We start from the raw sequence: 12,659 nt of genomic DNA, 5'->3' as shown, positions 1-12,659 counted from the left end.
ATTTTCTGTGGAAGTTTATTATATAAATTGCTGCCTCTATGTGATATGCTGTTAAGACTTCTGGTAAGCCTGTGGTAATTCAGATGTATGTTTTGGGATGTTCTGGTGTTATACTCGATTCTTAATTACTATCATTATAGGCTCGTTGCATAATGTACTATTTCGCCACCGCTGATCTAGACTATCAGCCCACATGTCCGGGATTATATATTTCCAAATAATTTTCCTCTAACATAGTTTTTCCTTTTTAATTTTCCACAAATTTACTTTTCCTGACCGAAGTCTTTTAAAAAACCCCGCTTCCACGTAGCTAAGCGTCGGCTGTGTTGCAGGGTGATCCGCTCCAAGCGGCTGGGCGCCGGCTCCAGGAAGCAGCGGGAGTGCCGGCGCTTCGCGGTGTACTCGCTGTACGCCTGGGGACTGCCCAGCGTGCTCACCGCCCTCACGGCCGCCATGGACGTGCTGGACCTCTCGCCCCCCACCCTCAAGCCGGACATGGGCGTCCACTACTGCTGGTTCTCAAGTAGGTCCGCACCCGTGGCTGACTGTGTTATATACCGCCTTCCTTCTGAGGACGAAGTTAAGGTTTTTCCGTGGTTTTCCTAAGGCGCTAAGACAAATGTCGGGATGAGCCCTAAAAGAAATGGGCCACGGACCTGCACTCATATCCCCATTAATCTCCCTAATTACTTTAAATTAATTAACTAATTACATCTCTCCCCCCTCTTCGTAATTGAGCCATCATATAGCGAAATGGCTTGCCTCAAAATTGAGACAATTCAACAAGGCTCATGACAACAATCACCTCCTACATAATAGCCAAATTGGCTAGTCTCTTATACATGAGACAACTCATCTCGCCTAAGGTATTCCGTGGTTTTCCTCAGGCGTAAGACAAATGTCGGGATGAGCCCTATAAGAAATGGGCCACGGACCTAGATGCCCTTCCCCATATATATTCCACCCTTATTATAAACGATGTATGCCCTAGTTCAGAACCTATAAATTGTCTATTAAATATACGAGGTCACTTAATAAGTCGCAAATTGAAAGGACAGGGACCTCTCAAATTGCAGATTAGATTTCACGGCGCTTCTTCCGACGGCCTTCACCTGCTTTGTCATCGAACAACAGATGACGGCGTCTTGCCATTCTAACGGCAAACACCAGCCAACTCCTCCTCGCCCCGTTCCGTGATCAATTGATCAATCTCAGCCCCCCCTCGCTTATGTGGTACCTAAGAGGTTACGTCCAATTTCGGCTTCCCCTTCAAAATTTTCTAGAGCTCCTTCAGGGGAGCAGCGTAACCCGGAGTGAGACTAGTGGCCAACAGGCTTGGAGCTCACATATTTAGTTTTGTACAGCCCCCAACCCCTTGCAAGGACGCGTTTTGCGTACCTTTTAAATTTTCCTCCCAATTATCCTTCGATTTTTCGATTTTTTTTTTTTTCGAGGACGAAGTGCAAACGCGGTGCTTTCTGTGGTTGCAGAGATGACGTACGGCATCGCCGTGTACTTCTTCGGGCCCGTGGTGCCCATGATCACGTGCAACGTGGTGCTGTTCGTGCTCACGGCCCGCAGCTGCTCCAAGGTGAAGGCGGAGATCCACCGCATGCAGCAGAACTCCATCGGCGAGCGCTGCAACCGGCGCTACCAGGCCGACAAGAACAAGTGAGCGCAGACCACATTACAGGACTTGTTTATTCTACTCACTGTATCCTTCATTTCGTCATTTACTCGTCAATTCATTGGTCCATTTACTAACTCATTCATTATCGTTTATCCACTTATCATCCAACCAGAGGTGTACGCAAGGGAGAGGGGGTTACCGGGTTTGAACCTACCCCTTTGAACTTAAAAAAATGACATATTTAGAGTTCAGTATTTTTTTTATTCGTAATCGTTTTTTCTTCTTTAATTTTCACTATCAGAGTAACAAAACAGATCGACTATTGATCAGATTTTTTGTATTCGACAGATAATGGAGAAAAAATGGGAGTATAAGGGTACAGTGCATCAGTTATTCATAGATTTCAAAAAGGCATATGACTCGGTTAAGAGGGAAGTATTATATGATATTCTTATCGAATTTGGTATTCCCAAGAAACTAGTTCGATTAATTAAAATGTGTCTCAGTGAAACGTACAGCAGAGTCCGTATAGGTCAGTATCTATCTGATGCTTTTCCAATTCACTGCGGGCTAAAGCAGGGAGATGCACTATCACCTTTACTTTTTAACTTCGCTCTAGAATATGCCATTAGGAAAGTTCAGGATAACAGGCAGGGTTTGGAATTGAACGGGTTACATTAGCTTCTTGTCTATACAGATGACGTGAATATGTTAGGAGAAAATACACAAACGATTAGGGAAAACACGGAAATTTTACTTGAAGCAAGTAAAGTGATCGGTTTGGAAGTAAATCCCGAAAAGACAAAGTATATGATTATGTCTCGTGACGAGAATATTGTACGAAATGGAAATATAAAAATTGGAGATTTATCCTTCGAAGAGGTGGAAAAATTCAAATATCTTGGAGCAACAGTAACAAATATAAATGACACTCGGGAGGACATTAAACACAGAATAAATATGGGAAATGCCTGTTATTATTCGGTTGAGAAGCTCTTATCATCCAGTCTGCTGTCCAAAATTCTGAAAGTTAGAATTTATAAAACAGTCATATTACCGGTTCTTCTGTATGGTTGTGAAACTTGGACTCTCACTTTGAGAGAGGAACATAGGTTAAGGGTGTTTGAGAATAAGGTGCTTAGGAAAATATTTGGTGCTAAGCGGGATGAAGTTACAGGAGAATGGAGAAAGTTACACAACACAGAACTGCACGCATTGTATTTTTCATCTGACATAATTAGGAATATTAAATTCAGACGTTTGAAATGGGCAGGGCATGTAGCACGTATGGGCGAATCCAGAAATGCATATAGAGTGTTAGTTGGGAGACCGGAGGGAAAAATACCTTTAGGGAGGCCGAGGCGTAGATGGGAGGATAATATTAAAATGGATTTGAGGGAGGTGGGGTATGATGATAGAGACTGGATTAATCTTGCACAGGATAGGGACCGCTGGCGGGCTTATGTGAGGGCGGCAATGAACCTTCGGGTTCCTTAAAAGCCATTTCTAACTAACTAACTAACTAACTAACTAATCAGAGTAACAAAATCTACATAAGGCATAATCCTCCTACCCCTCCTTCAATAATATAATCCCAGTGCTTGGTGCTGAGGTATGTTCGAATTATAACAATGCTATCTTTATTATAGAGAGATCTACCACCTAGTACCGACCTTGTAATAAAATGAAGCCAACATAATACGAAATTTAACTTTTTGTGAACATATTGAAAAGATTGTTTTGACAGTTCTGTAGTGCAGATTTTAAATATTGTGCATTGTCGATTTTAAACTCATTTTAAAAGCGGTATTCACCTGTTCATTAGTTTGAGTTTTGACTTCATTGTGAAACGTTCGTTTAATGTTTTGTGCATTTGACAGTTCATATTTTTAACGTAAATATGTAATAATATCAATAACTATACCATACCGGCAAAATAATAATAATAATAATAATAATAATAATAATAATAATAATAATAATAATAATAATAATAATAATAATAATAATACACAAAATTTAAAATACCGATAATGTAAATTGTAAACAATTTTAAATTTTAATAATGATCCCCCCCTCCCCTTGACAAAATTCTGCATACGCCACTGCATCCAATGACCCATTAAACTACTGGCTAACTTACATATTCATGTCTATCCTGTAGTAGTGTTGCCATCCATTCGGTTTTCTCCCTGACAGATTGAATTTACTGTCTGTTTCTCGGTGTACAATGAATAGTTCGTCCAGACCCAATTTGGCCATTTCTTTTTGACAAAATTATATATTTAGGTATTTTTTCCGTTACACAAGACTTTAAAGTTCTTTAAAGTTACTCTGTATTTTAAAATTATAAATTTTAAGTGTAAAAGTAACCTCTGTTTATTTAATTTTCCCTTTACTAAGCTTTGGATCTGACAATCACTTGCTCTCTCTTGCTGGCGCAACCCCCTTGATTCCTTGCATATCTCACAAGTTCCTACATAAGTTCAGTTCAGCTAGCTTATCGTGGTTTAGTTGCGTATCTAAAGTTACTCACTGTACTGATCACAATAGTGAGAATCGTAAAAATGCTCAAAACACAGTGGAACTTTGCACCACGAACATTTCAGAAAAAAAATTATATATATATATGCTTCTCCTGGCTTAGTTGCCTCATAAGATGTGCCTTATTGGTATCACTTGTGAGGTTCAGACTTGTCTTCGGTCAGTTGACTAAACAACAACAGTCAGCTTTAGAGCTGATCATACATCAACAGCAAACAGAATTCTATAGGAGTGAAGAATTATCAGATACAGTATGTTGTCAAGGTACCTGGCTTCATACCAGCCATATTTAAACATATTCACATATCTAGGAGATGAAAACTGATTATGTGTTACAGACTGCAATTTTATCACATCATCTCTCTGATGCAATATAATATTCGTGCCAAGTAATAAAACACTATCAGGAAACTTCCGAAGGAAATTTTTCAAAGACTTAAAACCGTAAATGTCAAGAGACTGAACAATCGGAGCTGTGTTTTGAAATCCACCGTTTTACCTTCTGGAGTTATTCTTTCTATAGCCTGTCTACCTCGGTAACTGGTCCACGAGTCTACCAAAATTCATTCATTCATTCATTTATTTTATTCCATAGATCTTACATGAGCAATGAAGCTTTGAGATGTGGAACATGTCAACATTTTACAATATTACAATTACAATTTTTACAAATTTTTATAGTTTTACAATTTAGTAATTTTCTACAATTTTTACAATGTTGTACAATTTTTTTACATTTTGGCGAGATGTAGTGAGATGAGGTGAGGTCCGAGGATTCGCCAAAATATTACCCGGCATTTGCCTTTTCGGTGGGGGAAACCTCGGAAAAACCCAACCAGGTAATCAAATCAAAGGGGGTAATCAAATCAAAGGTGTTGATGCCAAGGACTCGCCATAGACCATCCGGCTTCAGTCCCACGGCTGTGGAAAACCTCGGAAGAAACCAAAGTCCAAAGGGGGATCCAATCCAAGCCCGAACGCAGCTCCGGAACAGCAGCCCAGCGAGTCTGCCGACTGAGCTACATCGATGGCTCTACTAAAAGTATACAATACATAGCCAATCAGATTATTAAATTTACAAACGCAAACGATCATTCATAAGTTGAGCTATATTATAATACAAAACAATTTAATTAAATTTAAGGCATAAACAATTCAACCAGTTGTGATATACAGAAATTGATAATACATATCATGCAAACTACTTCAAATTACAAACACAAACAATTTATCAGTAGAGCTATATAGATTACTATTCAATTTAAAGCATATACAATTCATCGGCCAAAACTATACAAATATATACAATACAAAGTAGCATACTTTCACTAAGCTATACAAATTTGTGCAATTAATATCAAGTAGATTAATTCAATTTATAATCATAAACAATTCATCAGTTGAGCTATACATATTACCATTCAATTTACAGTAGGTCTATATACAATTCCTCAGTAGAGCTACACAGACTAGTAATCATTTTAAGAACATATACAATTCATCAGCCAAACTATATAAACATATACAATCAAATTAGTTCAATTTACAAACTTATTTTCGTTAAGCTATACAATTCATATGAAGTAGATTAATTCAATTTATAAGCTTAAACAATTCATCAGTTGACCTATACAGTATACTATTCAATTTACAGTACATACAATTCATCAGTTATGCTAAACAAAAAATACAATACATAGTAAACAGATTAAGTCAATATAAAAACATATTTTAGTTGAGCTATATAAAATTGTACATGTCATTTAAGTAGAATAATTCAATTCACAAGCATTAACAATTCATCAATTGTGTAGAAGGTATGAGTATGTAGAAATTTGGTTAATTCTTTTCTGAACCTTTTCTCGTTGTTCTTCAAATCTTTAAGATAATTAGGCAGTGCATTGAAGACTGTTATACATGAATAGCGAACTCCTTTTTTAAAACAGCTTAGACTAACAGAGGGTAGATGAAGATCTGATTTATGTCTTGTATTAAAATGATGAATGTCTTGATTAGTACTGAATTTATCTTGGTTCTTAATATACAGCATCATTAGGGAAAGAATGTATTCACAAGGTAAAGGATGCTATGATCCAGGGGCGTATTTTGCGTGCTACCGGGGCTCCCGGTGGTAGCCCAAGGAAATTACAAAAGAAAAAGTTTATAATATAACATAATGTAATAATTTTGTATTATTAGTTTTACCATAGTAATTAAAATTAAAGTAATTGTTAGATACATTTTGTGTAATAATAGGGTCAGCGGTAGCCCAAACCCTTTAACCAGTATATGCCCCTGCTATGATCACTGACAGATGGGAAGTATACTTCTTGAAGAGGTGAATTTTCATAAGCTTCTTCGATTTTGAGGGCAATGCATAAACATTTGGGGTCTTAAACATTTCCTTCTTCACGATGACAATAGAGATATGAGACTTATATGAGTGTCAAGTGCAGTGGCGGCCGGTGAGGCATTCTGGTGGTGGTGCCAAAAATGAAAAAAAGGTTTTACGCAAATTACCCTAGTGAAACTGATAATCGCAGCTCTCGTTTACATTATGTTAAATAAAACACATTAATTAAACCAGCTATTTTACCAGGTGTATAGTTAATAATGCATCTAGTAACAGTTACAATAACATTTCCGAAAATAATAACGAAATTTACAGATACAGATAATCAAAACTTTCACAGTATTGTTAGTCAAATACAAATAACTTTTATAACTAATAAAATAACTGGCAAAAACACGAGATAAACAGTGAGATAGATAATAAACGAACACGTTTGCACTTTATTTAACAGGCCGATGAATCCAAGGCAGCGGCCTGAATAACACATGTTCATGTCCTGCACAGATCTCATGTATCGTTAACAAAAGCATCAATACTATAGCAACAGTGTAGCGATATTTAGTTGCCGCAAAATAAAACAAATATTACACAACATTAACAAACAGTGTTACATAATATGAAAAAATATTTATCTTTCTAAAAAGAATCATGACTATCTCAGCATTCAATATAGTTAAACGGATAATACTTTACACATTCAAATCCAAGTTATGTGCATTAGTTTTGAAATGGCAACATTACATTAACATTTGGCGCGGAACTTTAACTTGTGTTTTCGTGCAAGTCTGCGGTTGATGGTTCCCTTCCTAACGTCTCCAACAACCCTGCCATCTAGCGAAATTTCTGCATTACTGTGCTCTAGCGGGCGGAATATTAACTACTGAGTCAAACTGAATTCGGCTCAAAGTCTGCCATAAGAAACGCATATAAACTAGAATCAGTAGCCTTTTGTACAGTGTTATATGGATGTAGGCGGTGCCACACAGAAGTGGCTCCAAAGTCGGAAAAAACGCTGCAAGAGTGCGTCCTGATCTGTGCGCGTGCTTGTTCAGATGAACTACGAATAAAAGTGTAGAAATAAACTATCACAACTGCTTTTTAGGATATTATGTTTTGTTTATTTCACTGGCGGTGCCATGGTACACTGGCACTACCCCAAAAGCCGCCCCTGGTCAAGTGATTATTTCGAAAAATTATATCTCGAAGACTAGGCCTTTTCATATTTCAAATAGAACATATGGGGAAAAATCTTTGTGAAATGTTCCTTGTAAGTACTAAGTTCCTACTCCTGCTACTATTATTATACATATAGTCATCCTTTTACTCATTTGTTCATTTATTTGTACATCCACATAGTCATTCAGTTAATAATTAACTTGCTAGTCCATGTATATCATCGTTGCTCGCAGGCTCATCATGAACGGGAAGCTGTTCGTGGTGATGGGTGTGACGTGGACGCTGGAGATCGTGTCCTCGCTGGTATCGGAGCCACCCTGGATCTGGTACCTGTCGGACGCCGCCAACGCGCTGCAGGGTGCGCTCATATTCGGCATCTTTGTGCTGAAGCGTCGCGTCATCCGCACACTGGCGCTGCGCCTGGGCTTCCACAACCTGGGCACCTTCGCCAGACCCACGACCACGGAGCACCTCACCACCTGCTACGACCCCTACCGCGTAAGGAAGACGTCCAGCATCTCCACCGTCTGCACCACTGACTCCAGGAGTGCCAGGTTCTCCACAGGCTCCTGTAGGTCGTAAGGCACACATGAACACACCGGCAGCTGACATATCCTTCCATTGCCAGCTAGCATTGTATCACATCCTCCGACACTTGATAGGGGCTTTACATCTGACCAGTCACTTGGGCTGGGAACAAATTAGGAGAGAGAGAGCTTTGGTGAAGAACATACCGGTAATACTCGAATGCAAGACCCTTTGCATGTGATTTTTTATTCCGAAGAGGTGAGGATGGTAGATAAGTGAGGCATTAAATGGAAGAAAATGTTCCAAATTACTTGCTTAGGGTTCCATAAAATACGAGAACATCCCTTTTATCGCTAATGTGTCCTGCTGTTCCGAAACAGGTCTTCAGGACACGTTTTTGTCCTGTATTTAAGGGGGCTTAAACAGTAAGAATCTTGAAAAAATTTGAAAATTTTTTTATTGTCTCAATCAGTAGAGTATACTTTTCTGTGTACATTTTCAGACACACTCAGCATGTTGACATGCAGCAGGTGCTTTTTAGTGCTGAATGCAAGTACAAACATGTCCCAACTTTACACTCATTTTCCCGATAATTATTTTTTTTCTGTACAAAAAACCTGATCTCTCAAGAACCGTTTGTCTGATTCCACACTTTTCCTTTGTAATAATCTCTACAGGTTGGACCACAAAGGTTAAATTTTAATGAGAAAATTAGCAACTTTCTAGTAAAAATACATTGATAAAGAAACAAAACTTCTTAAATGCAAATTTTAAAATCTATAAATTTAGTATGAAGTCAGCTGTGATGTTTATTGAGGACCAATTTTTAGATTCTGATCTCAGATTTAAAGAAAATAAGTAGCCTACCTAGTAAATGGCTATCATTTTCTCAGTTTAGGTTAAATCATGTTTTTTGTAAGACAATATTTTTTTCTTGAAAAAATTCAAACTTTCAAACATATTCATGGTTACTAGATGTATTATACATCAAATAGAAGCTAAACTCATGTAGAATAAGTGTGCAAAATTTGAAAAAAGTACATGAAGTGGTAGTCGAGTTATTTAATACTTTGCAAAAAATTGTAACTGCTACTGTATAAAAACCCTTAAGAATAAATTAATGATTCAAAAAACAAAACTGAGAATATCAACTGCTATTTTATTATGAATATCAGTCTCCATTACTGTTGGTGACATTGGAATTTGCTACATTGGTACCGGTAACATTAGAGATGAAACAGAATGCACACAATGCTCCAAGAGTAGTTCACGCCATGAACCCAACTGCTACTAGATCAAACACGGTTCAATCTCACTTAGTTGATGAGATCATGATTGTGAAATAATTGATTAAATGGCGATCTTACTCGTCTTAATTATGTAAGTCTCTGCGGCTTACAGCTGTTTTGGTGCTTCACCACACCATCCTCAGAGCCTACTAGATCTCGGTAGAGCTGAGACGAGATGTTATGGCACCAACCTGCGCTAAGTTTTAAATTGCCGGCCAGCAGGGTAGAGGAGTGGGGGTTGTTTGGGTTACGGTTCTCAAGCTCAGAGCGGCAAGCATATGCGTTTCATCTCTTTCCAAAAACATTCGTCTTATCTTAGTATCACCATTTTCCTACTCAAGAGTCCCAAGGTACCTAATGAAATTACACCCGCTATTCCATCTTTATATTCTTATTCTCCGTCCGAATCAGACGACTGATCTGTGCTGGAATCAGATGTCCCTAAGTTTATGGTAATGCTCTCCAAAATACTGTCCATCACGTGCTCACTTTCAATGTAATTGTTCTCTACTTTCTTCACATAATCATACACTGATATCCATTCTTGGAAGAAGCGATTGCAGAGTCGGTCTCTGCTTATGGGTAGCGGAGAAATTATAGATGAGTCTTCTTATGACTTTCTCATCAAAACTGTCTACAGCTGCAATAATCTTCTTCTTCGGCTGTGATTTTTCCGGACTGGAGAAAGAATCTGCTGTTCCTGCCTCAATATTTTCCCCTTCTTTCCTGATTCTGCCAAGGTTCGCTTTGAAATACCAGTGGCAGCCAGTACTCTTGCACACACGCTTTTCAATGGAATGGTATTCCGTTTACAGCCTCTTCTGACATGAATTTCCATACATTGTATGCTATTTCATGTCCTTGACTATGAACTACTCTATGATTTCACACCTTAGACAATGCCATAATGAGGGCGCTCAGAAGGACAATGTTTTCAGTATTAGCAATAGCGGTAGTAGCAGAACGATCTGAACACTCGGAATGCTAGTAACCAACTAACCCAACACCCCTCCAGTTGAGTGTGAGGGCGAGTCCAAGCAAACGAACTAAAATGCGTCCCTTGCGCCGGTGCCATAACTTCTCGTCCGGGCTCTATCATCTCGTACTTCACTGCCTGTTGTGTGGGTGCTTTTGTGTGAAATAATTTCAGAACACACACATTCTTTGACACAACTCTTCATCACACGAACGCACCCACACAACAGGCAGCGAAGTACGAGATGATGCCGAGATCTAGTAGGCTCTGAGGATGGTGTGATGAAGCACCAAAACAGCTGTAAGCAGCACATGCTTACATAATTAACACGAGTAAGTCCGCTAGTTAATCAATTACTTATATTCAAGTGTTAAAAGTAATGTACGCAAGATTCAAAATGGATTAATTGTATTGTTTTAATCTATTCAAACACAACATGAATAAGCACGATGGAAAACACACACCAAAGCTCAATTTTTAAAATTAGTGCTGAGTGTCTCGTATTTTTTCCTGATGTTTCTGGCAACATTGAACTTGCATATTAAACACATGACGTATTTGTTATAAAGGGTGCGTCAGAAAGAACGGATGGATTTCAAACTATCGATACGCAACGAGGAGAGAGATATAGTGAGGGGGACCATGACTGTTGGATCAGCCATAGAATGCAGTTTCAGTTGAGAACATGGTGTTGGTCTGACGTACAACGTGCTTTCATCGTAAAGACATTTTTGAAAAATTAAGAGTCTGTGATCGTCACTCAGGACTCATTTCGACATCGGACGTCACGCTAGGATTCCAACTCGGAATACAATTTTGCGGTGGGTGGCTTCACTTCGTACCACAGGTTCAACATTAAAGAAGTAATCACCTGGACGAACACGGAGCGCGTGTACACCTGCAAATGTGGAGACAGACAGTAGGTTGTCCGGCCACCTCAACGATCAGCCCGCAAACATGCTATTGCACTGAGATTGTCCGAGGCTACTTCTTTCTTTGGGACCATTTGAAGGCGTAAGTTTGTAAACATTGATCACATACACTGGACGAACTGAAGACAGCGATTCGTGAAGAAATCGTGGCAATTGCACCAGCTATGACTGTGAAAGTGATGCCTATATTGAAAGCCAAGGACATCATATGGATGATGTTGTTTTCCATAAATAAACTGCATGTATTGGTGAATATGTTGATAACAATAAATTTTTGATTTGATGAATCCTTACAATTTCCTTGCCATGTGAAATCCATCCGTTCTTTCTGATGCACCCTGTACATGTCATAACCTGAGCTGTAGTCAGGCACAGTAGTATAGTATCCCGTGTGTAACCTTTGCCTGTCCTCTTTGTCTATCTTCTACACTAAATTTATTCTTTAAAATTTTATTTGAAAACGAGTTTTACCATGATAATTCTTTCGGAAAATATAAAGTAACGCCAGAAGACTAAAAGCTATTTCTTACACAATACGACTGCCTTTGCATTATTTGGTAACAATTAATATTAGATTGGTAAAGTAACAAATACGTGTATCAATCCTTCTTATACATCTGTTGCTGGTGTCACAAAATGTAAGAAAGTCCAGTCACCTTGCAATATTTCTGAGTAGTTTCTGTTAAAATTACGTACCGGTATCAACAAATTTCGTGACGTTGAGATAGTTTTCTTTTAAATTCTCAATCTTAGTATATGACTCCGTGGATTAAATTAATATAGAAGCGAGACAAAGAGAAACAGTAATTTCATGAAATGCTGTTAACATTGTTTTGGTGTTCTTTTTGGGGCTCATTTAATTCGCTCCATATAACAGAGCTCATGTGATACCTATCCCATCTGGAAATTGTACAACTAGAAACAAGATAGAGTATACATTTTGTGAATTTTACGACTACAGCACTGCCCACCCTTTCAAGGGGCATCTCCCTCTGACTATGCTAAATGATTTCTAACCCCAAGCACCTGGTGGTAGGAAGAATGTTTAGGTACAGTACAGGGAAAGTTTTTCCTTTTATTTGAGTGCAAACTCCAGTATGTGATGCGAAATAAAATGCTTAATTTCTACTCTTGAAAATTAAGGCGGGTCTTATATGCGATGGCGTCTTAAATTCGAGTAATTACGGTATTTTACAAATTTAAACAGAAAGTATATAGTATACACATGCAA

General features: G+C 38.4%; 1 protein-coding gene across 2 annotated transcripts in view; it reads left to right on the top strand.

The window, feature by feature from the left end:
* Positions 1-12,659, top strand: part of LOC138704419 (G-protein coupled receptor Mth2-like) — a 105,544-nt gene that overhangs the window by 81,300 nt on the left and 11,585 nt on the right. The window contains exons 3-5 of one of the 2 annotated variants that reach the window (XM_069832275.1): positions 333-523; positions 1,491-1,671; positions 7,937-8,201. In XM_069832275.1, coding sequence (XP_069688376.1) covers positions 333-523; positions 1,491-1,671; positions 7,937-8,201 — 637 coding nt within the window. Of the gene's footprint in view, positions 1-332; positions 524-1,490; positions 1,672-7,936; positions 8,258-12,659 lie in introns of both variants that reach the window. The other variant, XM_069832276.1, reaches the window with a different exon arrangement.

The sequence above is a fragment of the Periplaneta americana genome, chromosome 8 (assembly GCF_040183065.1).
Source record: "Periplaneta americana isolate PAMFEO1 chromosome 8, P.americana_PAMFEO1_priV1, whole genome shotgun sequence".
Lineage (NCBI taxonomy): Eukaryota > Metazoa > Arthropoda > Insecta > Blattodea > Blattidae > Periplaneta > Periplaneta americana.
The sequence above is the reverse complement of the archived record's forward strand: the minus strand, read 5'-3'. Positions and strand labels throughout refer to the sequence as shown.